The 26,172-nt window shown below is 57.4% G+C and overlaps 2 protein-coding genes across 3 annotated transcripts; both read right to left on the bottom strand.

The window, feature by feature from the left end:
- Positions 1-2,474: 2,474 nt before the first annotated feature.
- On the bottom strand, positions 2,475-7,193 carry MXRA8 (matrix remodeling associated 8). Its single transcript, XM_023636045.2, has 10 exons — positions 7,024-7,193; positions 5,866-5,889; positions 5,444-5,749; positions 5,243-5,344; positions 4,643-5,113; positions 4,226-4,384; positions 4,012-4,051; positions 3,795-3,871; positions 3,611-3,691; positions 2,475-3,397 (listed from the first exon to the last, which is right to left on the bottom strand). Exons 1-10 carry the CDS (start codon positions 7,070-7,072, stop codon positions 3,372-3,374), a joined length of 1,335 nt encoding a protein of 444 aa, XP_023491813.1. The 5' UTR covers positions 7,073-7,193; the 3' UTR covers positions 2,475-3,371.
- Positions 7,194-24,240: 17,047 nt separating this feature from the next.
- On the bottom strand, positions 24,241-26,022 carry AURKAIP1 (aurora kinase A interacting protein 1). Of its 2 annotated transcripts, none has more exons than XM_023636022.2 (4): positions 25,783-26,022; positions 25,222-25,322; positions 24,493-24,938; positions 24,241-24,408 (listed from the first exon to the last, which is right to left on the bottom strand). In XM_023636022.2, the coding sequence occupies exons 2-4, from the start codon at positions 25,271-25,273 to the stop codon at positions 24,307-24,309; spliced, it is 600 nt and encodes a 199-aa protein (XP_023491790.1). In that variant the 5' UTR covers positions 25,274-25,322; positions 25,783-26,022; the 3' UTR covers positions 24,241-24,306. The 2 variants fall into 2 exon arrangements, with proteins under 2 accessions (XP_023491790.1, XP_023491792.2); XM_023636024.2 differs by having other exon boundaries at positions 25,715-25,786.
- Between the last annotated feature and the right edge of the window lie 150 nt (positions 26,023-26,172).

Below are 26,172 nucleotides of genomic sequence, written 5' to 3'. Positions count from 1 at the left end.
ACCCCGGGGCAGGAGGTGGGTGGGGACCCTCAGGGAGCTCCGCCCTCCACCTGCACGTCGCGCCCCCCAGCTGTCATAAGGGAGACCCCGCCCCAGGCTACGCCACGCGCCCGCCGGGAGCACGGGGGGTGGGCTGCAGCCCTGCGGGGAGTCGCTCGGCCGGCTTCCGGTCCTCCTCCCCTTCGCGAGGGCTCCCCGGGCCGTGGGTGCTCACAGTCCGGAGGCGCCCTGGTCACCTCGGCGGGCTTCAGGGGGCACCGCGGGAAGCTGAGGATCCTCGGTCCCTATGCGCCCCCGCGCTAGCTCCAAGCTCGCGCGCCCTCTGTCGGGTCCCACGGAGGCTCCGAGAAACACGGACCGAATGAATGCGGGTGCTCGCGTGGACGGGGGAGCGCAAGTGTAAGCACGTGTATGTGATGCTCCAGGCGACAGCAAGAGTCAGCGCGGGCAGCTGTGCGCACGCACGTGTGCACGGAGGTACCCAGGCGCGGTGCTTCTGGCAGCCAGTGAAGGGATTTCTTGGCGGCCGCTGTCGAATGAAGCAGCCTAGAGTCCTCCGCTGGGCAAGGGAGACTCGGAGCAGCGACCCTCGAGCTATGAGGGGTCCAGCCACGCGCTGCTCCCACTGTGGGAAGCGGCTCTCCCTCCCTCCACCCCAGAGGGAAGACTTGAGGCCACTAGAGGGAGTCCCACGTTGGCGAGAGTAAGGAGAGGAGAGGCTCTAGGATGGGCGTGAGAGTGATGGAAGTGGGCAGTACCTGATGCCCCTGTGATTCGACCCCAGGACCCCCCTTGAAGCTGGCTAGAGCCTAGGACTCTGCCATCTACTTGGTCATGACCATCCGTGGACAGTAGGCCAGCACAGGAAAGGACCCCATCAGTCCACTACTGACTGAAGGAGCCAGAGTTTGCACCTAAGTCCCAGAGGCCAGGCTGGGGACTACCCGAGGTCAGCCTAGGCCAGGGGTTCTGACCTCCATACCCCAAGGCTATGATGGGGAGAGCAGGCAGGGCTCGGTGAGGTTGGCACCCATTCAGCAAAGCCTGGACTTTCTCCCCTTGGGTCTCGGTTTCACCAGAGGTAATGTGAGGAAGCCAGGCAGGATAGCCTTAAAAGAAGTGTCTATGACTCTCTGCTGGGTGTCCAGGGAAGGAGGAAGACAGTCTCTGCCCTGAGAGCTCGCCCGGGGACCAGCATCCCCTACACCAGACACAAATGGCTGCCGGCCATACATATGCAGGGGGTCCGATGTCCCAGTTACACTCCAGCCCACCCGCTAGCCTCCCTCTCCCACCTGACACTCAGCCCAAGTCGTGGGAGAGACCAGTAGCCAGAAGCCCAATGAGAACAATCCCAGTGCTGATGCTGATGTGGCCAGGCTGGGACCCTGCAAGGAGGGCTGTTTGTGGCCAGCACCTGAGCCCTTACAGGAGGGGCCTCGTCCCGTGGCAGTGCAGCCACTGCGGGGCCAGGGGGTCACTGGGCTGGGAAGGAGGCACATTCTCAAGCAAGCCACAGCTCCCCGGCCCAGCCTCCCTCCCTGCCTTTGTCACTGTGGGGTCCTTGTGAGTGTGTGATGAGAAAACAACCATTCTGAGTCTCTACCTCAGCATTTTACAGGATGACAGCCTGCTCACATGGAGTTAGGACACTGAGATAAGGACCCAAACTTAGGAGTCCCACCACAAGTTCCCCTCTGCTTTTCCACTCAGAGTTGAGCCCACAAAAATTAGTGACCTCTGCCCCAAACACCTTGTAAGTAACAGGTGCTATCCTGTTCTCTGTCTCCTGCTGGCTTGTGACCTGGGACAGAGGCTTCCCCGGCTGGTTGCGTCCTGTTTCTGGGATCTGTAAGTAATAAGTCTTGTGCTGGACTTCCTTTGTGTAGGTATACTGGAGCTGCACCTTCAGTCAAAATGACCCCAGGGTTTTCACTTCCCCAGAGTGGGAGCTTGGATGCTGAGGACATGTGGGTGGCTCGAGCCTCCTCATGCAGCCGTCATAACCTGCATATTCTTCCCCGCCTTCTGCTGTCCTGGGAGGGCTCTGAAGGATGGGGTCAGTGTGGGGGAGACACACAGGCTTCTTTCTACTGCAGTGTCCTTCCCCTTCACCGGGGCCATGCCACTCCATCTGAAGGCTTCCTGCCTCCCCCCGCCAGCCAAGCCATCTTGGCGTCTGCTTCTCAGAGGACTGAACTAACACAGTGCCTCCCTCTGCCCTCCTGCCCACCAATATGCTCCCCTCCCCTACATCCAAGTAGACCCTCAGAGAAGGATCTGAAACTCCTTCACAACCAGGAGTAAGTACTATAGAACTGGCCCACCACACCTGAACCCAAACCTTCCACTCAAAAGGAATGGACAATGACAGGGGGACTTTAGATGAAGAAAAGCGTTTGGGGGCTCCTGAGGCCTAGACTCTGCCCCTGGGAGATGCAGGGAGTGCTGCAGAGGCATAGCTGGGCCAGGTCTAAAAATCAGACGTGGTCTTTATTGCGATGGCAGCAATTTTCCAGGAGGAGCAAATGTGGGGAGTCGGGAGTGGCAGCTCAGGCCACTCTACAACCATCTTCACCCCCTCCCCTGTCCTCAGCAAAAACAGAAGCCAAATGAGGCCCCAGCCCCAGACTCCAGCCCAGGGAGGGGCTGTGGGAGGGGGAGAGGCAGGGTCAAAAGTCACATGGAGCCCAGTGACTGTCAAGGCAGCTGGTTGGCAACACGGCTGGAGCAGAGGGGAAGCAGAGAAGGGGCCCAGGGCAGCCCCAGGTGGCCCGACGCAGCGCCGAGGGGCATCAGCCCTGGGCCTGGAGTGCACAGTCCTCTGGTCTCTGTGCAGAGCCGATCGATGGCAGCCTGGCTGGGTAGTGCATGGGGAGCCAGCAGGCAGCTCCCATGAGAAAGACGTGGGAGTGCCAGCCCTGAGGCTGACCACAGCTCCTGCTGAGCCCCCTACAAGAGTGTCTTCCTTCCCCCTGCCCCCAGCCCCTAGCCCCTAGCAGGCAGAGACTAGGAGAGCCTCAGGGCTTGGTGAACATCAGTGGGGTCTTGACTGTGCAGTGGGGGGGGGGAGGGTACACCAGGGCACCAGTGAGCGTGGGAACCAGCCCAGGGCTGCTGAAGGGGTGCAGCCACAGCCTGCAGAGTCCCAGGGAGCCCACTGCTGCTTGTGAGGATTAGGATGGCTCCCAGGAGAGGGATCTGGAGGCAGCCTCCTCACTCTGCACCAGTCCAGGCCAAGTTCTAGGACAGCGGGACCAGCCGCTGGAGTGGAGGCTGGGGGAGCGGCATGAGGGTCAGGAGGACGTCCTCCAAGACGGACAGACAGGAGTTGGCAGAGCTGCTGGCCCAGCCAGGAGCCCAAGATCACCTTATTTGCAGTACTCCTTCCTGAACTCTGGAAACCAAGGGAACAGGTCAGCGTCTGCTCACGCCCCTCCATCACAGGAGGAAATGCAAGGCAGACCTGCCCAGGGGCTTCTGGAGCCCTGAGGTCCCAGGGGACTGCTGCCTGTGGGGCTGGCTGGTTCCTTTGTGGTTCTGAGAGTGGGTGGTGTGGGGTATGGGCCCTGCTGTGAGATGGGTGGAGGAGGCCCTCCCAACCACTCACCGTTGTCCAAGTCCACATACTTGGCAGGCAGGGGGCTATGGGCAAGCCCAGCTCTCTCCTTCAGGATGTTGTTTTTGTAATCTGGGGTGGGGAGAGAGCAGTGTGAGGGCCCTCCCAGAGATGTGCCTCCCCAGTTCAGGCCTGGGAGCCACAGTCTGTGCCTTGGTGTCCAGGGCCCCCTCACCTAGTTGGATGTCCTCAGTCCTGTAAAGAGGCTGGTCCCCTGTGGCGACAGCAAACTCCTCCATGTTCATGTCCTTCCTGGAGCGGGGAGGAGGGGGAGCTCAGGGCGGTGGGCGGGGCGGGGCCTGGTCTCCAGGAGAGCCGGGAGGGTGGTAGGAGGTCAGGGCGGCTGGTGGGGCGGAGCCTGGTCCCCAGGAAAGCCGGGAGGGGGCACTCACCCCTTTGACCGCCCCGATTTCTTGCCCGAGTACTCGTAGCCTGGGGAGGGAGACTCGTGTTGGGGGCAGTCTCGTGCCCTCCCCAGCTCCCCGGCCCCGAGGAACGCTCGCAGCCGCGGCACTGACGTTCATCGGGCCCCCTGCTCGCCCTCTGCTCAGACTGCCGCACCCCAAGTCCCGCCTGCGTCGGGAAAGGCTTCCTGTCCTGGCTCACCTCCGCGGCGACGCTGGCGGGTGGCCAGGATGACGGTGATGAGCAGCAGGATGAAGAGCAGCAGAGTAGCCAGCACGTAGCCCAGCTGCTGGAAGAAGTGGGCCCTGCCCTCGGGGACGATGACGTTGATGACGCTGCGGCCGCGCGCCAGCGTGGGGTCTGCAGGGGCCGTGCGGGGGCGAAGTCAGGGGGGTGCTGCAGACCGACCACGCGGTGCGCCCGCCCGGACCCAGGCCGCCCCTGCTGCGCTGCGTGGGTCTCCGGAAGGGACAGGCGGCTGCTGCCCGTGTGTCCTTCCCTCGGCTAGCACCCAGGTCCCTCATTCGGGACGGGAGTGGGACAGGGAGGGGCCCAGGTGTCTCCTGCCGTTCCCAGCCCCGGAAACGTTCCCTGGGCGCCCAGGGCGGCCTCCTGTACCTGGCCGGGGGGCGCTGCTGTGGCTGGAGCCGTTGCCCGGCGAGTCCCGCGGGGGAGGCTGTGCGGCGGGCTCGGTGACCCTCAGGTGGAAGACGCGGCGCTCGTGCAGGCCGCAGTAGTGGTGGTGCAGGTGGCAGGAGTAGGTGCCCTCGTCGGCAGGCTCCAGCGGGTCGATGCGCAGAGAGAAGTCGCCGCGCGCAAAGGCGTCCACTGCCACCGCCACGCGGTCGCGCAGGAAGGGCGGCCCGTAGGCGCGGCGCTCGCCCGACGCGTACAGGTCGAGCAGGCGGTCGGCGCGGTCGTGCGGCACCCCCGGCGGCTGCCGGTCCCAGTGCACCACCTGCTGCGCCTCCTCCAGGTGCCGGTCGGTCCACACGTGTGCGCGGTTCACGCACGTCAGCAGCGCGGGAGCCCCGCGCTCCGCCACCAGCACCTCCTTCTCGCCGTCCCAATGTGCGCCGGCGGCCCGGGCTGGAGGTGCAGGGCGGTCAGGGATCCCCCACAGAGGAGGAGAGAGGACAGGGAGGGACCAGGAAAGGAGTCTAGGGGGGCAGGGAGGCGTGAGGACAGGGGCTGGTCCCCGGGGGCTGGCACACTCACGGTTGTCAGTGACCTCGAGACGGACGGCCAGGCTCTCGTAGAGGTGGCAGTAGTGGTGGTGCAGGTTACAGGTGTACAGGCCCTCGTCTGTCTCCTCCACCGCTACGCACCCGGGAGAAAAGCTAGCGTGAGCTCCGCAGCGTCCCGAGTGCCGCGCGCCTCGGAGCCCCTGAGCCCCCGCCCGGATCCAAGGCGCCGTACCCCGGATGAGCAGCGAGAAGTTGCCGTCGTGGAAGGCGGAGGGCGGCAGTAGCAGGCGGCCGCGGTCGCGCGTCTCGTACACGCGCTGCTCGCCCGCCGAGTACATGTCCACCAGTCGGCGCGTGGGGCCGCCGGCAGGGCCGCCGCTGAGGTCCCAGTGGACCACGCGCTGGCGGTCGTGCAGCCGGTCCTGGGTCCACACCATACGAGGGCTTTGGCAGCGCAGCGTGGCCTGGGCGCCGGCCGCCCAGCTCACCACAGATTCTGACACCACCGAGCTGCCGGCCATCCCGGGCCCAGACGGCCCTGGTGGGGAGGAGGAGTCCATGAGGGAGGGGTGGGACCCAAGGGAACAGGCACAAGGTGGGACTGGAGAGGCCAGAGAGGACTGTTGCGGTTTCCAGGGGAGGGTGGTCACTAACCTGAGGACAGAAGGACAGCAGAGCCTGGAAGGAGAGGAAAAGTGAGTCACACTGGAGAGGGGCGACCTGAGCCTTTGTCTCCAGGACCCCACCCAGCCCAGGCCCCCACTTGGCTGCCTGGGTCCCTTCTATAGCCCTCGCTGAGGTGGGTGCTCATGACACCCATTTTAACAGGTGGGGGTAAAGACAGAGAAGCCAGGAGGACACAGATGGGGATCTCCTTTAGCCCCACGTGGGTGGGCACCGTGCCCACGGCCCCCACTTAATCCTCACAGCCACCTGCCTGGGCTGCACGGATAGCGCCTACCCTTTTGGGGCAAGTGGTGGGGCCAGGGTTAGACCCTGTGCAGGCTGGCTCTGGAGTGTGTGCTTGTCACCAAGGGCCATCCTCATCATCTCCACAGCTAGACCACCAAAGCCTGACACCCAAGGCTGGTTCTGGGGGCTCCACACATGCGTATCCAGGATGGCATGTGCACCTGCCAAGGGCCCTGCCACACTAGCCCTCGAGGTCCTCTGATCACTGGGAGCCCTGTCTCACACCCAGTGCTCAGGGCCGGGGCCCCCTCGGCCTTCCTGAAGAGCAGAGGTCTGAAGCATGAGGAGGCTGGACGTGGGGAGTGACCCCACCATCCACCACCCAAGAGGCCAAGTTTCTGCTCTAGAGATGTGGCTGAGCGCCCGGGATGAGAGGAATGTGCCGGGTCAGCAGGCCAGCCCCGGGGGCGGGCTCAGGGGGCTGGGAGCTGAGGGGGGCTGGAACAGACCCTGCGAGCCCCATAGTTCCCAGGCCTCTCTCAATCCCCCAACCCACTCCCCTCCTGACAACTGGGAGAAGTGCAGGCCTGAGGAGCTTCCCCAAGAAGGGGGGTGTGCAAGGGACCCCAGTGGGAGGCATCTGCCGCTTCTGCCTCCCTGTCCTTGGCCCTCTGGCTCCAGGTCTGTGCAAGGGGAAGTTCTGGCGGGATGGAGATCTAAGTGAGACCTCATACACTCCTGGGTCCTGGGGGGCCCTCTGAGGCCCCCCAGAGCTGTCCCCTTCCCGAGGGTGTCCCACCCCTCCCGGCTTGAGCTCAGACAGGCAGCTCTGCCCAGAATGCGACCCACTCAGACCCACTCAGCGCTTCCGCCTCCTGACCCCCACCCCCCTGCACTCACTCTGAAGAAGCACAAGTTTCCAGAACAGGACTCGGGACCGCAGCTCCATGGCGCCCGCCTGGCCCGCCGGCCTCGCTTTGTCTCACTCCAGCTCTAACTCTCCAGAAAAACAGCCCGGCCCCCTCCCCCTCCTTAGCACCCGCCATGACATCACGGAGCCCTGGGCTGGGTCCACAGTCTGTAGACCGCCCCCTCTGGCTCCTGCCCGGCCCCCTGCCCCCCCCCCCCCGCCCCCCTCCGCTGGCCTAGGGAGGGGTAGGGCCATGGCCACTTGTCCCAGTCGGTGAGGGGAGTGCAGGCAGCAGCATGGCCCCCTCTCTGGCTGGGGTCCTGGAGAGGGGGCAGTAGCCCAGCCCCTGGAGGGACAGGAGGAGCTGAGGGCATGGCCCCAGATCCCATAGGCATCTGGGACACACAGGGCCCTTCTGAGACTGCTGCAGGGCTGGGATTCTGGGGTGAGCATCTCCTCGCCCCACCTCTGCAGGGGGGACACAGGCCCAGGGCACTCCCCCACGTGGGCAGCCTGGCCACGACTGCTGGGCAGGGTCCTCCTCTCTCTGCTGCTGAGGAGCTTGAAGCATCCGTCCACTGCGGGCCAGCAGAAAGGTGTCCTGGGTCCAGTACCCACAAGGAGCCCAGGCTGCCAGACCCATCTCTGCTCCCCTTCTCGGGGCGATGGCCCTGGCACACCCTTCTCTCTGGGGGCTGCATTTCTTCTCTGTGAAATGGACATGAGGGTAGCACCCACCCTGGGGACCCAGAGGGTCTGTTTATCAGTCATTTTTACCATCCAGAGGAGCCAGCCAGGGAAGTGAGGTATGGAGACCCTGTGTGCTGAGGGGGCCAGCTGGGTGAGCAGCCCCCTCCCCTCTGGCCTGATATCCCTCCCCAACTGCCCACCGTCAAAGGCTGAGCCTGGTGTCCTTGAAACCAAACCTGGGGTTCCAGTCCCCCCCGGGAGCACCCCCACCCCATCCAGGCCCGGGTTCCAGTGCTCCTGGGACCCCTCCCAAGACCCGAGTTCCAGTGTTCCTGGGACCACCTCCCTGCCAAGGCCCGGGTTCCACTGCTCTGGGACCACCGCCCCCCGCCCCCCCGCTCCCCCCAGCCAAGGCCCAGGTTCCAGTGCTCCTGGGACCACCCCCCACCCCCACCCCCCACCAAGGCCCGGGTTCCAGTGCTCCTGGGACCACCCCCCGCCCCCCCCCCGAAAAGGCCCAGGTTCCAGTGCTCCTGGGACCACCCGCGCCCCACCCCCAGCCAAGGCCCGGGTTCCGGTGCTCCTGGGACCACCGCCCCCCGCCCCCCCCCCCCAGCCAAGGCCCGGGTTCCGGTGCTCCTGGGACCACCGCCCCCCGCCCCCCCCTCCCCCCGGCCAAGGCCCGGGTTCCAGTGCTCCCAGGAACACCCTCACCCCACCCACAGGGGAAGGGAGGAAGGGGGGTACGGGAGCCTCCCTAGCGGAAGGCACAAATTTGAAGCTCTGGGAAAACTTACAAAGTCACATAAACAAATGTGAAATAACAGAGCACACACTGCACCAAGCCCACTCTTTCTAGTTGAGCAAACCTCAAAAAAACATCCAAACAACCACAAAACCCACAGTGCAGTTTTTAGACAGCCCACTTGGATTGAACTATCGTCACAGGCCCCAGTCCCAGGTGGGCCAGGGTCTCATCCTGGAACCCTGCCCTGGCCCCCAAGTCGTCAGACAAGTGAGAAGCTGGGGCTGCTGGGCTCCAGGCAGCAGGAGGAGGCTGCTGCAGCGAGAGGGACTGAGGGGAGACACAGGGAGGACCAGCTGCGAGGACACAGAGAGGCCCCCACTCCTGACCCCCTTCCTCAGCAGAATCAGGCCCTGGGTGGAGAAGGCCCTTTCCTAAATCAGAACTTGTAGCCTCTCCCCCACCCCCTGCTCTTCCCTGGGCCTTTCATTCTGGAAAAACAAGCCCCGCCTGGCTGGCCTTGAGGCCTGGCCTCTCCTCCTGTTTTTCTAACTGGTTTATATTAGCACTGGCGGCCTCCCTCCAGGCCCTCCTCCCTCTTCTGCGTGCCCAGCCCGTGTCTCTCTCTCCATCGGCCTCTACTGCTGTCTCTCCATCCCAGTCCTCTCTTCCTGCCTCTGTCTGCTGGGCTGTCTCTCCTCCAGGATAGGAGGATGTCCAGGCAGTGCTGGAGGGAGGCAGAGATGGCCCAGGGCCGGCCCCTCAGTCTGGAAGGGGGCCAGGGTCAGCGCCCAGTCCTAAGCTAGGAGCCAGGGGGTGCCCAGTCCATACCCTAAACTCCTTGTAAAGCCCTCCCTCTCCCAGCAGTTGCCTGGCTCAGGCTCTGCGTGCTGAGGTCCAGTGGGGCCCTTGAGCTGCAGACCCAGACCTTAGCTCAGCATAAACGCAGAAGTCTGACAGGGTGCAACTAGGGGGAAGCAGATCCCCCTTGCACCACTGGGCAAGGATGGACAGAGGCAGTGGAGGGCAGCCATGACTTCCTATTCCCTGCTCCATCCTGTTCTCTCTGCTTGAGGACAGAAGCTCGAGATGAGCACCAATGGGCTGCGGCTGCCCCCACCCAGTCCTTGGCAGGAAATAGCCACAAATGAGAGCAGAGGCCCAGCTGGAGGCCTGGGCTGCTGACCAGGCCACCTGCCCCTCCCACGCATGGCCAGGGCCTGAGCCCCCTGCTCCTTCCCAAGTGCCTGTGGCTGCTCATTTCCTAGCCTCTCCTGGCACCTCTGTTCCTCGGGAAGAGACCAGACCAGGACAAAACAAAGCCACTGACATCACTGTGGTCCCACCCTGAGCTCTGGCCAAACTCCGGCCAGACCAGAGCCCAGACCTACCTCCCCTCTCCTAGGAGGCTGAACAAGAGGGGTCAGCCAGCCAGCCCACTGAGAATCAGACTCTGGCTCCCATTCCTGGGGATTTGGACATTCCAGGCAGCCTGGCTCATTGGGAGGAAAAACCGCAGGCACTCAGAAACACAAGCAGACACACAGACACAACCAGACACAACCAGATACACAGAACACAGAAGCGCAGATACACAGACACAAGCAGACACAGAGACACAGAGACACAACCAGATACACAGAACACAGACATGCAGACACACAGACACACAGACTTGCAGACACGTGCTCACACAGGCCATTCTGTCACTCAGTGAGCATCTGCTGAGCACCGACTATGCCAGGCACTGGGACTCAGCATAGAACACAACACCTGGCCCTGGCGCTGTTAGAGAGGAGACAGACACAGACCTGCTCGCTGATCAATGAGATCAGGTACAACACTGAGAGGTACTGTCAAGAGGATAAAACAGGACAGGGGTTCCCTCCTCCAGACTGACCAGGACAGCTTCCGAAGGGGTGACACCCATAAGTCAACGGCCAGGCCAGGCCCGGGGAAGCCACCTCCTAGGTGCGGGGGAGCAGCACTGGGCACACGGGGGAGGTCTGCGGGGCCATGGTCTGGCTTTCACGTGAGCGAGATGGAGTCCTGGCGGGTTTCAGTGCAGGAGGGATGTGATCTGGTGATGCAGGAAACATGGGATGGTTCAGGTAGAACTGTTGGGGTTTACAGGAACACACAAGGAAAGGAGCCCTCTAAGGGCCAGGCAGTGGGCACAATTCTAAGATGCTCCCCAGGACTTCTGGCTGCTGTGTCCACACCCTGCATCCTCCCCTGGAGTGTGGCCGGGGGCGGTGTCTATGTTGGGATAGTCCTTCACACCCACAAAGCAAAGGCGCTGGGATGTCACTCCCTGATGAAGTCCCCATCATCACTGGCTGGAGCCAGCTTCTCATGCTGGCCATGCTGTGAAAGGACCTATGGAGGGGGTTATGTGGCAAGAAGCTGAGGGCAGCCAACTGCCAACGGCCGAGAAGAAAATAGCCCTCAGTCCTACAACTGCAAGGAGCTGGGTTCTGCCAGCACTTGGATGAGCGTAGAGGAGGCCCCATGCCTCAGGTGAGGACACAGCCCTGGCTGACACCGATTTCGCCTGGAGGGACACCGAGCAAACTCGTGTCCGGACACCTGACCCATGGAAGCTGTGTGATAATGAATGTGTTGCATTAAGCTGCTAAGTTTGTGGTGATTTGGTGACACAGCAATAGAAGACAAATATGGCTGCCTCCCAGAACAAAGCAAGGGATGGACCCAAAAAGGCAGAGGCCACAAGTGTCACCAGGAGAAGTGGTTGGTTTCTCCACTGGGGATTGGCGGCCACAGCAGAGCGTGGTGTGGGTGGACTGCCAGGCCACAAGGTCCGATGGGGTTTCCTTAGGAACTGCGTTGATCCATCTCAACGTGAGGTTGAGGCCAGAGCCTAGAGATGTGTCACAGACCACAAGCACTCTCAACTTTACCTCGGATTGTCTTTCTCTGGTTCTGACCAGGTTTCCTGGAGCGATCACTTGCATGTGTGTTGCTCCTTCTTCTGGAGTGCTCATGGTTTGCCACATTGCCATGTCTCAGACCATGAGGCAGGGAACTCTGCAGATCCTGTGTCTGAAGACATGGGTGTGTCCTACAGGAGGGCTGTTGACCATGAGGGCTCTTGTCTCCTGGTGGAGAACCACAAGTCGGATGACCTGGCCAGATGGGCTGCGAGATCATCAATGCATTGAGACACCGTGATTCGAAAATACAGACAAGAAAACTTGGAAACATGGACCAGCCAACCACTTTATCCTGAGAAATGTCAAGGAACCAAGACCAAAGATCTGGCCTGGTCCTGGTCAGACCCCAGGCAGTGGGCTCCCACCATAACGTCACTAATGGGGTCTCTCCTCTGTTTGGCTTGTTCTGTTTGTGGAGGCACAGAGAGGCCAGCCGACTCACACACAGAAACCTGCTCATTGTATGTTCACAGACTAGAACCCTGACCGCAGGCTCCAGTGTCAGCCTCTGTATTTGTCTCTCCAATCACGTCAAAAATGTTCATTTTAAAGTTGGGAACCAAGAGTCATCAATTGACTTCTAACAGATTTCACCTGCAATGCCTCTGACCATAGGAGTGACCTCTGCCCACAGGATCCCCAAGTCCACCTCGTTCCTGGTGAGCCAGGAGGGGAAGGCCTTTCCTTCCAGAAGGCCGGGGCTGATGACTGTGCAGCAACCGCCGCCCCAGCTTCTTGGCAGGACTGAGGGGGTTGCTCCCACATGTGACACACGTCCCGGGGCCTTAGCGGCAGCTTCCCACCCCTCGCCAAGGTGGGGAACATTTAAATGTGGCATTTCCAGCATGGTTATGGTGCACATTTGGTTTATCCAATTATACCCTCATGGGAAAGAGACAGATTTGTATGGATCCTGTTGCACCACTCGTCGAGTCACTGCCTCTCAGCTCCCACCACCTTGCAGGTCAGGCTCCATGGTACTGCTTGGGCTTCCCTTACACATCTCCGCTTTACAGTGAGTGTGAGGTTGCCCTCTCCCAGCAGAGGGCACCAGGGATGCTGCAGGAGGAAGGGGCTCTCCTGGGTGTCTTGGCTGTGGCTGGGTGGGTCCGGGGTGTCATGCCCACGACACACAGTGCCTCAGCCATCTGGAAGCCCTGGCCCGGCTGCAGTCAACTCCTGCAGCCTCTCTACATGGACCAGCACCTGATTCCCTCTGCAGTGCCCCTCGGCTCACCTGCACCTGGAGGGTTCCCACCTCTTCTGCATACCCAGCGCCCCAACCCTGTACCCTGGCAACTGCAGGCCAGCCCCCGCCTGGGCGAACCAGGGACTTCTCTGCTATGGGGAGGTGGGGATGATGAACCACACCATCAAACGCCCCGTGGTTTCCGTCTTCTGATTGGATCCAGCTGGCCACACATGAAACGAATGTGAGCGAACTTGGTGAAAGCCCCAGGCACAACAGTTCACCTCTGCTACCACCGTCCTGCGTGGTTTTTGGTATAAGTCCAGAGAATATCTCTCACAACTTCCTACAGAATTTTAAGTTTCCCAGAAGGCTCACTGGCTTTCCATCTATACTGAGTCTCGTATGATATTTTCTTCTGACTTCCGTGGGCCAGTTGAAATGAGATACCATTTATAGACGCTTCATTACAGCCTGTCCAAGGAATCTTTCTCAACAGAGTTGGAGGAGAACAAGATTTTTCACGTGCCTGCTCAGTCTCAGCTGGAGCAGTCCATCTACTCTGCTTCATTTTATGGATCAGCTGAATGTGTTCCCAGGTCATCTGCTTCTGGCGCAAAAGGGCCCCAGGGCCCTGACTTGGTCCCTGGGGACAGCGTGGCAGGTGTCAGGGTGTGGCCACATGTCCAGTGAGGCTGTTTCCTGTTGTATCCAAGTCAAGAATACCTGAAACAGCCTCTTGTACAGAGGCCCTTCTGATCTTTCTTCCAGAAGAGTCCATTTCTGGTCTGCAGTCTGTAGCAGGTCAAGGCAAGGAAAGTAGAAACTGCCATGGCTGGCCCGGCTGGGTGGAACTTCCGAAGGCAGAGCGTGAACTCTCTGTTATGTGCAGTGCACTTTCTAAGGATTTGGTCAACAGCCACTCTGAGGGGGATGCTGAAAGCCACGGGGGCTCCCCGTCCTTCTCAGGCTGTCTGTGCTGACGGCCAATGCCTGGCAAGTGCACTCAAACCCAGAACCACAACGAGTGCTGACTGTCACTGTGCCAGCCTCACACACGAACATGGAGTCTTTCCCTAATATAAAAATGAAAGTGGCTCAAGCATAGCCAGATAACAGTGCTGCTTCTGTAAACAGCAGTAGGCTGGGAAGGTGGGCGTTTCTCTATCTGACTTTCCCACAGTCTGGGCTTCGTAAACGGAGCTTTCAGGCTTGTGGGGAGTGAGGTGGTGAAAGTGTGGTCGCAAGAAGTCTCTTCCGTCGTCTGCACTCTCCTCACTTTATGCGACAAGGGAGGAGGCCTCTGTGTTGCCAGCTGCTGTCTGGGGGAACCCCAAAGGCAGGTGAGGGTTAAGACACACTGCCTGTTTTTCAGATTCTGGATTGAGGCCTGAATTTTGGGAAGGCAACATGAGGAGTCAGAGGGACTGGGTAAGTCACTATTGGCCACATACAAGAAATGATGACCATCTCAGCTATAGTTTTATCAGGGTGACAATATTTAAAACAAGCACAGCAATAAATGATTACTGGAAGCATTTGCCCTCTTAGAAATGAGGACCATCTGGTAAAGCAGACTGAGTCGTGGTGGGGATCAGCCCACGGCCCAAAGCAAGGCCTCGAAGAGGCGGAGTCTGGGCGAGAGAAGTGCGCGTCCTAGCCCCACAGAGGAAACAACTGGTTTTCTTCTCTGTTATATATACACTTTCTTAGTTTGACATTAATATACGTTTCTGTGAATGTATTTATACGCACACAAATATTCATATTGTTAGATGACAAATTTAAACTGTCAGTTTTATTTGATCTATATCCAACTGTGTATATAACACAACATATAGATCGCATTAACTTTACCATCCAAATTAGACGTAATTTGGACAAAGATATGTTTTTATATAGTGATCCCTTATTTCTGTAATCTATCTTTGTGAATTTCAATATCTTTAGAAATGATTCAGATATTTCCTGTAGCTTTTGCTGTATTAACAAACCACCTTAGGGGCCAGCCCCATGGCTGAGTGATTAAGTTCCTGCACTCCACTTTGGCAGCCCAGGGTTTCGCCGGTTTGGATCCCAGGCACAGACATGGCACTGCTGATCAGGCCGCGCTGAGGCAGCATCCCACACAGCACAACCAGAGGCACTCACAACTAGAATATACAGCTATGTACTGGGGAGCTTTGGGGAGAAGGAAAAAAAAACCCCTTAAAACTTAGTGGCTTAAAATCACAACATGGGGGAGAGATGAACAGTTGAACACAGAGGACTTTTTAGAGCAACGAGACTATTCTGTATGATACTGCAATGGTGGATACATGACGCAATGTATTTACCAAAATCCAATGAATTGCACAGCACAAAGAGTGAGCCTAATGCATGCACGTTTTAAAAACTCACTGAGGTGGGTGGGGAAATTAGAACGTGCCAAGAAGTCTAACTGTATTGCAAGTGAGACCACCTCACTGAAGGCGTGGGGGTACCGACTTACATTTCTGTGGGAGTGAGCAGAGTCTATAGGACTAAAGGCCAAAGGAACTGCTCATGCACACTGGACTCTGGTTGGTAAAGTTGTTCCCCTAGGACGATGGTTATTCTGACACAGCCATACCCAAATGCCAGAATTGAACAATTAAGCAAACAGCGGGGTGTAGTGGGAGCCTGGTTCTCACTATTTGGGGTGGGAGGTTACAGACAGGCAAGGAAAGGGGGCGAGAGTGGCCCTGTGGTTGTGGCCTACACTGGAGACACCAGCATGGACTCGCACTTAGTGGAACGCAAACACAGATGGAGACCTGCAGAAACAGTTACAGGTGTGTGTATACACATGGTCACCATGCACACATATTTTCTAGCTCTGTCATCTGAGAAGGCCCAGAAGCGACAACGTCTCAGAAGCAACAAGCACAGCCAGCACCCGGTCTTGGTTTCTAAGACCGTTTTCCAAGAAAAGGAACCAGGGCTCCTTGGAGAAATGGCTGATTCTAGGACTGGAGAAGAAAATTACAAGATAAGTCTGGAAAACCTGTAATGCCAAAAACTAAGGAAGTGCTAAAAAAAAAAAAAAGAATGATGGGGTGTGTCAAAGGGGCATAGGAGCCAAGTGACTGAGCTCCCAGGGGCCACAGCTGGAGCAAATGGAGCAACAAAATAAAGGAGTGGATTATAACCCAAAATATAAAGTAAATATCCACAAGTCTATATTGATACAAATAAATGACTGAATAAATAAACGGAATTCTTCCATGCAGAATTCCAAATAATTTATGTAGAGAGAGCAGGAATGTGGCTTACAGCATCTCAGACCCTTGCCACGCGGCAGAGCACAGGAGGGCTCAGAGCTGTTTCCATGATCTTTTACTGCTCATGATTCTGTGGGTCAGGAATCCTGGCAGGACTTGGCAGGGCAGCTGGTTGGCGCTCCACGGCTACTGGCTGGGATGGCTCAGCTGGGGCTGGAGAATCCAGACAGCTTCCCTCCCGGAACTGGGGCCTCAGTGTGGCCATCAGCCGGCTCCTCTCTCCCTGTGGCCCTCTCTGTCCACGTGGCCCCTTCTCTCCACATGACCTGTCACTCAGTCTAAGCCAGGCTTCCTTCCACTGGTAGAAGCTGCCAGACCCCTCAAGGCCTAAGTTCGGCAGCATCCTCCCCCACACTATTGGTCAGAGCAGGTCACAGCCCAGATTCAAGAGGAAGGAGACAGACCCCAGCTTTCAATGCAAGCAAAATCACATTGCCAAAGGGGCACGTGTACAGGGAGGGGGTTGTTGTGACATCTTTACAGATGATGCACCACAGGAGGTGAGAGATGAGTGGCATAATGAAATGCAATAATTCAGAGCATTATCTAAGGTTTACAAGAATAAGTCTTTTATAAAAGAGATCAGTTGGGCCAGGCCTGGTGGCGTAGTGGTTAACATTGCGTGCTCCACTTTGGCGGCCCAGGGTTCATGGGTTTGGATCCTGAGCATGGACCTACAGACCACTCATCAAGCCATGCTGTGGCAGTGTCCCACATATGAAATAGAGGAGGACTGGCACAGATGTTAGCCCAGCGACAATCTTCCTCAAGCAAAAAAGAGGAAGACTGGCAACAGATGTTAGCTCAGTTTTTTAACAAAAAAAAAAAGAGAGAGAGATCAGTTATTTTAATATAGTTAAACATATATGTTTACATTTACATGACCGTAAATAGCTTTTGGAAAACAATTTACCTGACCCATAAAACCAGACTAGGAAATTTAGGAGAGTTTCATTAAGCTTGGCATAAGCAAACAAACCGAATTCTTCCAGGAGGCATACTATTACATCATCTTCTACACTGTCATAAAGTCAAGGGACATCGTTTTTTAAACAAAAATTACGAAACCAGTCTAATTTGTCCAAGGATTCATCTTGCTTAAAAATATCACCTGAACGTTTTCTCATACAAACTGTTAAACTCCCCATTTTCCAGCCCCACATTTAAACACTACTGAAGTGATGTTTACATGAAGTAGTTTCCTTGGCGATATTTGCTCTCTGCGTGAATTTACATCTCTGATCCTCATCCAATGATCAACCATTGTCCCAGCTTTTTTTTTCTTTTCAGCTGTGGATTCTGCAAGAAAATGACTTTTCTTACAGGGCAAACACTCCTAAGGCATTAGAAGTCCAATTTCCTTTTCCTCTCTGGAATTCTCACATTCTCTATCCTAAATCTACACGAGCATGTGTTAGGCTATTTAAGCCAATCAGAATGGGAGCTCCATCACACTTAAGAGATTTTATAATCATGCACATTATTTTCGTTTCCAGTAAGATAGGGAAAGTTATACTAATAGGCTCAGAAAATGTTCCCAGTTACATAACCAAAGAATCTAATCAAATTCTCAGGCAAGCTAGAGACCTGGGGACTTGGGTCTCTATCATCCTTCAAAGCTGCCCAACAGATTTCAATATGCTGTTTCAACCCAATGTGGTTCTTCTTTTCAATGCTCAGATCGTCCCATCTTTAGCCAGTGAAAGCCCTTCAAGTTGGCTCCTGAGTTCTTCTGACACGCCTCCAGTAGCCTCTGACCTCTCTCATCATCTGGCATGAAAAGACACACCAGGCTTCTGTACACTTCCTGTCAGATCTGGCATGAAGTTACCAGATTAAATACTGCACAGAATATACTTATACTGAAAAATTATTTGTTGTTTATTTGAAATTCAAATCTAATTAGGGGTCCTGTATTTTTATTTGGTAAAGTTTGCAACCTTACCTGGAAACAGCCATGTCTCCAAAGTCCTGAATCCTGCTAAAAGCAGGAAAGGTAGAGACCACTTCTGGGTGTCTTGGACACCTTTTTTTTGTTTTGGTGGGGAAGATCAGCTCTGAGCTAACATCTGTTACCAATCTTACTTTTTTTTCCCCCTTCTCCCCAAAGCCCCACTACATAGTTGTACATCCTAGTTGTAGGTCATTCTAGTTCTTCTATGTGGGATGCTGCCTCAGCATGGCTTGATGAGTGGTACGTAGGTCCATGCCCCGGATCCCAACCGGTGAACTCCAGGCTGCTGAAGTGGAGTGTGCAAACTTAACTACCGGCCACAGGGCTGGCCCTGTGGACACTTCTTGCTGTTGGTTTGTAGACCACACTCATAAATATAAGCAGACAACCAAGTCCTGCCAGAGGAAGCCCACTAACATGGAAAACAGAGACCAAAGTCAACTAACAGAAAAAATCAACTTAGAAGCAGCAGAAACTAGACCAGGGGAAGGGGTGTTAAAGAAAAATACGTTATCGATAATATCCTCACAGAAGAGATGGCATCACATTCACAGAAGAGATGGCATCACATTCATGAAACATAATCAGGGTGCTATTAAAAAAATTCAAAAAACAAAAGTCTCTTAGAAATTAAAAATGAAGGAACAGAACTGAAAAAAAATCATGAAATGGATTAGAAGAAAATGTTGACAATGGAAAACAGAAGGAAAAAAAATCCAAATAACAGGAGTTTTAGAAAGAGAGAAGAAATAGGAAATTACAACCCAATAGTTGAAGGGAATTTCCCAAAGGGAAGGTTGTGAGTGTCCAGATTGAATGGGGCTCCTGTGGGGTGAGCACAGACCCACAGTAAAGTGCGCCACTGTGAACACTGGCAACGGCAAAGACACAGAGAAGCTTCAAGAGAAAGAACTGATCACTTGCAAAGGCTCTGGACTCAAAATGGGTTTAATTTTCTCAACATCAACACTGGGAGCCAGAAGACAATGGAGCAATGCCTGCAAAGTCTTGTAGAAATAATTTCCAACGGAGAATTCTATATCCAGCCAAACCATCAACCAAGGAACAGGACATGAAAGGAGACTTGCAGGTGCACAAGGTTTCAAAATGGTCTCTCTGCTTTCTTTCTGCAGGAGACAAGGAAAGATGTGCTCTTTCAAAGTAAGAGAAGAAAACAGAAGACAAGGGATCAGGGAGGCAGGAGCAAGTCCGAGAGAAGTCCCTGGAAGTATGAGGGGAGATCCCAGGGTGACAGTTGTGCCCGACACAGTGGGGAGGCAGCCGCACTGGAGCAAAGCAGAAGTCCCACGAGAGACCTCCTCAGTGAGACAAAAGGATAGAACCTCAGACGCATCTGGGAGCTGGGCGAGAACTTCATGCTGAAATTGTGACAAGGGCATAGAAAACTAAAGCAACTGAAAAAAAGACAACAAAGACAGTTACTGACTCCAGGGAAAACAACGGCTCACACAGGGAAGAAGAGCAGTCGTAGTGTCAACCCTATCACAGTTACAGTCATGTAAACACAGACAGTGCAACAGTGTGCCTTCCAAGGCTGCCAGGGGGGCCATGCGGGGCGGCTCGAGACACCGACAGGGCGGCTAAGCAGGAACAAAGTGCAGCAGGATGGGGCTTACATTTAGCGCAGTGTTTTTCAAACTGCAGGTTATGCCTGTCAGTGAGTGTGAGCTGGAGTTAGTGGGCCGTAAATAGCATTTTTAATGAAATAGACGAGAACAGAAAACACCTGAGACAGCTGCAGTTACGAGAGAAGTATTGTATAAATTTCCAGTTGTGTGTGTGTGTGTACCAGGTAATGATGTCTTTTTTTCTTCTTCTTCTTCTTCTCCCTAAATCCCCCCAGTACATAGTTGTATATTTTAGTTGTGGGTCCTTCTAGTTGTGGCATGTGGGATGCCACCTCAGCATGGCTTTATGAGCGGTGCCATGTCCATGCCCAGGATCCAAACCAGAAAAACCCTGGGCCACCAAAGCAGAGTGCACAAACTTAACTGCTTGGCCACGGGGCTGGCCCCCTAAAATCTATTTCTTATTTTGAGTTTTGGGTCAAAAAAATCTGAAAATCACTAATTTAGAGCTATGAAAATAAATACCAAAAGACAGACTGCTTCCGGGAAAGGTGGTGTGGGAACAGGGAGAGACTTCTGTTTGCCTTAAGCATTATTGAACTATTAAACTATTTAGCCATGTATAGGCATAACTTTTATAAAAATAAAGTTTTTAAAAAATTAAATTTGAGAGTCAAACAGACTTAGAGTGAATCATGGCTTCTGAGTTACGTGACTGTGCGCAAGTCAATCTCCGTCCTTGAGGGTCCCAACTCACAAAACAGGGCTATTCACAGACTTGTTGTGAAATGAACTAACTCCTGTGAAGAACCCAGCATAATGCCTGTGGGGGAGGGGTCCACTCACACGTGTCAGTTATTATTATTAATTTTTTTAAAGCCTAATTCTTACTCTATGCTCCATCTCCCATACACTGTTTCTCAGAAAGCTGCTATAGAGTGTACTCCATGGAAAGAAGAGAATAAATCACAAGAGAAGGGAAGAATATGGCATTCCAGAAACGGGATCCAGCTGATAGGGCAAAGAGCATCCCAAGGAAGACCCCGCTGGTGCTAGAGAAGCCCCAGGGCAGCCAAGATGGGGGAGCCAGGAGGGTGGCTCCACATTAAGCATTACTTGCAAGAGTTGGACTGGGAGTTTTAAAATTCCATCATCAAGTTTGGGGCCGAGTTAGCGGTCACAGAAAAACGTGCAAAAGAAAAAATGAAATAGGAAAACAGTTGTACGAGAGAAGCCGTGTAACCGTGCTGTGAGGCTGTGTGAATGCTGTTGACACTGTGACGTGGCTACACCAGGAGGCCGGCAAGCACAGGACCCCATGGAGGAGCCAAGGCTGCCGCCCCGAAATGCACGTGGGTGGGTGGGCAGGAGCAGCTGTTTGTTACTAGCCTTATAGAACAACTTCATGTTGAGCCAGACACAATCCCATTTGGCTGGAAAATTAAAAAACAAAAACTGTAAACACAAAGTAATGAAATTAACAAGACCAACTGAAGTCAATGGGCCCCTCTTGGAGGGGAGACCCGTGTCTGACCTGGAGGACACGGTGGGTGATGGACATGCCTCAGCTAGGACATGCAGTAGCAGGAGGAGACACCTGTTCATGTAAAGGTCTTGGTGGCCTCTGGGGCCCCTCCAGCCACATGGAGCCTGGAGGTCAGCTGTCTCCACTCAACAGGACTCCAAGCTGGATTGGTCTCCTCTCCACAGCACAGACTATCCACAAGGGGATGAGGCCAGCCCAGGCAGGTGAGGGTACAGGGCACAGGGTGCTGGATCACAGGGCAGGAGCCCCCACCCCATTGTACCTGACCCCTTGGCTCCCAATTTCACTCCACAAGGCACGTGCCCAGCCTGAGGGCTGAGGCCTCCCCTCCCCTTGGCCTCATGGAGCCTGCCAGCTGTGCTGCTGCCACAGTGGGTCTGAGGGCCTGGGGCGGCCCCACACTCCCAGGCCATCCCCTGCCCTGCTGGTCACCTGGGGGTCTGCAGCACTCCTTCTTCCCTCATCATTCAGGAGCAGTCCTCAAAACACACACCCCGCAGATGTGCCCAAATACACAGACCACCCTACACCGAAGACCCCAAACCTCCAGACGCCATTCAGACCACTGCCTACCTCGAAGTGGTGAAGTCTCAGCCACCCTGGACTCCAGCCCCAGCCCTGCCACTCGGCTGCCATGTGACCCCGGGTGAGGGACCCAATGCTGCAGGACTCAACTTCCTCATCTGAAAACAGCCTAGTAGTGCCCTGAGAGGCTGAAGTCAGCCTTGGACAGAATCTGCCTGCTAGGGGAGGGCCCATCACAGGCCAAAACCACATCACAGGGCAGCTCACGAGCCCCCACTCTGTCCCCCCACCTCTGCCCTGTTACTCAAGGGGTGCCCAGGCTAGAACAATGAGAGAGGACAGGGTGGATCCCCCATAGGGAAGGGGGGCAGCCTCTTGTGGCCTGGGAGGGGCTGCAAAGATAAAAATAAAACCCAAAAATTGCCTCCTGAGGTTGTGGTTGGGCCCCAAAGGCATCCAAGCCACACGCAAAGTGAGCTCTGCACACATGCAGCCTGGGCAGGGGCAGGGAGAGGAGGGCTGCTGGGTCTGGGCTGCAGAGCAGGAGAGGGAACAGGGGTTGAGGAGGCTGACTAGGTAGGGGCTGGGCTGGCTCAGGAGCTGACCCACCATGACCAATCACATCTGCAGCAGGGGTCTTGACCCCAGTCTGGGGTAACTGTTCTTAGGAAGGGGCTGCCCTGTGCACCATAGGGCACTTGGCAGCATCCCTGACCTCCACTCACTGCTCCAAGTACTGCCCCAACCACTGTGACAACCAAAAATGTCCCAGATGTGGCCGAGTGCCCAGTCCAGAACCACTGCTCTGGAGGAACCGCGAGGCCGAGCATCCTGGACCCCACAGGCAGCCTGCCTCCTGGGGCTCCCTCAGCTAGCACCCACCCAAGGGTAGAGGAGGCTGAAGCAGGTGCCCCAGCGCTGTGGCACTCCGCCAGCTGCAGCCTCTATGCATCTGGGTCTGCAGCTCCCTGCACAGGCCGGCATTACACCCCCAGAACTCACAGCCCAGCCAAGCTCCTGACAAAGTTTGTCTCCAGATGGTAACAACTTAGCATCCATTTCTCTCCCCACAGCCAAGGAAGGGCGGGGTGAGCCACAGGCAGCTACTGCAGTGGGGCTGGAGGAAATACCGGGAGCAGCTGCTCAGCAGCCATGGGTGCCAGCCAAGGGCTTGCCTGGCAGGCAGAAGCCCGCTGGGAAGCCCAGCGGAGCTGGGGCCAGACCTGGCACCAAAATGTCATGGTCCACTCCACCCCAGGGAGGCTCCACGGCTGAGGCCTTGGCCCTGGGACCCCTGCCCCACCTATAGCTCGAGAAACTGAGACCCGAGGATTCTGGTGACCCCAGCTAGGAGCCTTCTCAGGCGACACTGGCACGGGGCTCAAGTCTGCTGGTCTGACCACTGCCCCCTGGCGGCTGCCAGCAAGAGCAGGCCTGTGCCCTCAAGGGCCTCAGTTCCCCTCCAAGTCGTGGCCAGCTTCACCCTCCTCACAGTCCACCACAAGGCCCCTCCGTGAGCCCATCCCCCTGATGGACAGGGAGCCAGACGGGCCCAGTTGTTAGAAGCCTGCTTACCTGGCTGGCATGCAGGGAAGGCGCCCCGCCTGCACACTGAAGCAACGGGGGGTGGGGAAGGGAGATCAACACAACTTGGGGTGTCCCATGCCAGGGAAACTGCTGGGACACCAGGCTCAAGCCGCCCCCAGGGTCTGCCTAATTTGTGGGGAACTCAAGCCCAGACCCAGATGCATTTCCGCGACAACAGACGGAAGCCCCCACAGCCCTGGTGAGAAGTGCCGTGGGGGAGGAAGGACTACGGCGGCGGTGGCGGCGGCTCGGGAAAGCATCTTCCTCTCCCTCCTCTCAGTCACCACGCGCAGCACAGAGCTCAGCATGAGAACCAGCCTCAGGCACTCAGGCGCTCCAACCACGCTCCCCTTCCTGTGGCCTGCGTGCAGAGGCCCACGAGCCCCTCCAGGCCCTGCCATCCCCGATGATGTGTTCTTCTCCATCCAGGAGAAACCTGGAACCACTCGGGGTCTCTGGCTCACGTCAAGGCTCCAGCGCTTCTCCAGCTCCGGAAACAGCGCCCCTTCCTCAGCCAGCCCCAACTCACACCTGCCAGAGCACGTCCTCCAGGTCACCCCTTTCTGGTTGTCCCCAGGCCACCCCCACGCAGGGCCCCAGGAAGTGGCAGAGGCCAAGGAACCCACGGCAGGCCAGGGGTCCCCAGCCCCGGGTGAGCAGGACAGCTCAGAAGTCCAAGGGGCCTGCAGGACACCATCTATCATCTCCGGGGACACAGGGCCTTTCCCGCCTCCCCTCTCGTCCTCCCCCCGTCTCCCCAGTGAGGCCCTCCCTGACCCTATTCGTAAAACATAACCTAATCGCACCCCACCTCAGGCTGGACACTCCCCAGCTCCCTGGTGTTGTCCTTCGGCACTTTGGCCACTGTGTGTTCACTAAGAGGCCGCCTCCCGCAGTGGAACGCACAGGCCCTCAGGTCAGGGCAGGGCTCTACTCCCACAGCTCACGCACAGCGAGGCCTGTCATCCCCACAGGCGGCCCCACCAGGGCAAGGGCCAGCTCTGGAAAGACTGCCACCCTGCCACCCTGGGGCCCTCTGCCTCCTGTCACACCAGAGGCTGGCAGCAGGCTCCTTCCCGAGACAGCCCACAGCAGGCACAAGAAGGTCCAGGCCAAGGGGGACAGCTGAGTTCTCAGGGCATTTATTACAAGAGGCCGTCAGCAGTAACAGGCAAGGGAAACAGACCTAGACTCATTTGCCCTTCAGGTAGATCTTGGGGGTCTGCCAGCCAGGAGGGGCTTCCTTCAGGCCTGCCTTCAGCCAGATTCGCCTCAGGTCTCTCTCGAACTTGACCTGTGAGGGCACGGGAGGGACCACCAGCTGGTTGGTGCCACAGCCATGTGTTCTCAGCCACCTGGGCCGCCACCCCACACTCACCTGCTTCCGTTTCAAGCGTCCTTCCCGGACCTTCCGCCGCAGGAACCGCGTCCTCTTGACCAGCTTGCGGTACTTGTGATGATTCATCTTCCGCCGCCGGATCTTCAGTACATTTTTGCACTGCATCTGGGGTGCATCCCAGACCCCCTCACCCCCTTGCTCGGCCCCTTCCCCCATTTGGCTAGGTGGATGCTCATAAAGTTGGGCTGGAGCCACAGACCCTGGAACCCCAGCATCCAGTCTAGGCAGGAGGTAGCGAGTGGTCAGCCAGCTCTCCAGGGGGCTGATGGACATCTTCCTGGGGACCAGCATTTCCTCAAGCTCTAGCTGGACCCCACTGCCAGGGAGGGAGGCAACCCCACTTGGGCCTGCTGGCTGGGTGCTATAGCGGGCCCCACAGGCATGGTGGCCCAGCACCCCTGAGACAGAGCCGGGCCGACTGCAGCCTGCAGGAAACAAGACCACACAGTTACTGCTCTCAGGGTCACACCGCACGTGAGCACTGCCACCACCCCACCGGGCCTGATGGGGCTAGGACAGCCCACACCTTGCTCCTGGCCTGAATGCCACTGCATTCCAGGTCCAGGTTCCCCGTGACATGCTTACGAGGTCTGTGAGCCACGCCCCTGTCCTCGAGGTGGTGGTGGGGGGTGCTAAGGGCAGGTGGGCTGCTTGGCCCAGCATTCCTCATCCACGTGGGCATCCCCCCAACCCGCCACACGGCCTCACCTGCCCGGGGAACAACCCTGAGCAGCTGAGCAGTCAGGCGCCCCAAGAGCATGGTCAGTTGCGGGTGGGCACAGCACGGAGGCCGCAGGTGCTCAGGACAGCTGGAACACAGGGGTTGAAGTCACGCAGGGCAGCGGCCGGGACTCCGGTCTTGCCCACCCCACCCCGCCCCCTCTCCCCTCCCCCTCCTCACCCCTCCCTTTCCCCGCTGCCTCCTCCCGTCCTCCTCCTCTCCCCCTTCCCTCTCCCCTTCCCCCGTCCCCCTCCTCACCTGTCCCCGCCCCTTCCCCTCTCCCCCTCTCACACCTGTCCCTATCCCCCTTCCCCGTCCCCCTCCCCACCCCTGTCCCCCTCACCTCTGTCCCCGTCCCTCCCCCGCTCCCACCGCACCGCACACACGGCTCCTTCTCTAGATGACCAGCCTCGGCCCCACCCCGCACCTCCGGCCAGGTCACCACCCTCCCCGGGCCTCAGCCTCCCCTGAGGTGCCCACCACACGGGGCGGGGTCGACGCTCCCCGAACCTCCCCAGACGCGACCCGACCGGGAGACTCAAACCCACCATTCTCCCGCCGCGCTCAGGCACTTCCGGTCCGTCCCTCACCGGCTCCGCGTCGGCGCAGGCCCCGCCGGACCGAGAAAGCGACGGTTTCCGGCCAAGCAGCTGCCGGCCCCGCCCGCCTCTGACGGAAACACGAGAACTGCGGTTCCCTCAATCCTGAGAGCTGCCCTCTGCGCCTGCGCGGCCCGGCCCTGAGCGGCCTGGCCCTGGGCGGAAGTGGAGTTTCCGGGCTACGGAAGTGACATTATCCCAGCGACGGAAGTGGCCTTCTCCGAGCGACGGAAGGGGCGGGGCCCGGCCTCCCTCCACCACCGCTCCCGGGCCGGGAATGAGAGCCGGGCGCCGTCTGGAGGCTGCGGGGTAGCACCCGCCGCCCCGTCCCTGTGGCCG

The sequence above is a fragment of the Equus caballus genome, chromosome 2, assembly GCF_041296265.1.
Source record: "Equus caballus isolate H_3958 breed thoroughbred chromosome 2, TB-T2T, whole genome shotgun sequence".
Taxonomy (NCBI): Eukaryota; Metazoa; Chordata; class Mammalia; order Perissodactyla; family Equidae; genus Equus; species Equus caballus.
This window is presented reverse-complemented; position numbering and strand designations above follow the sequence as displayed.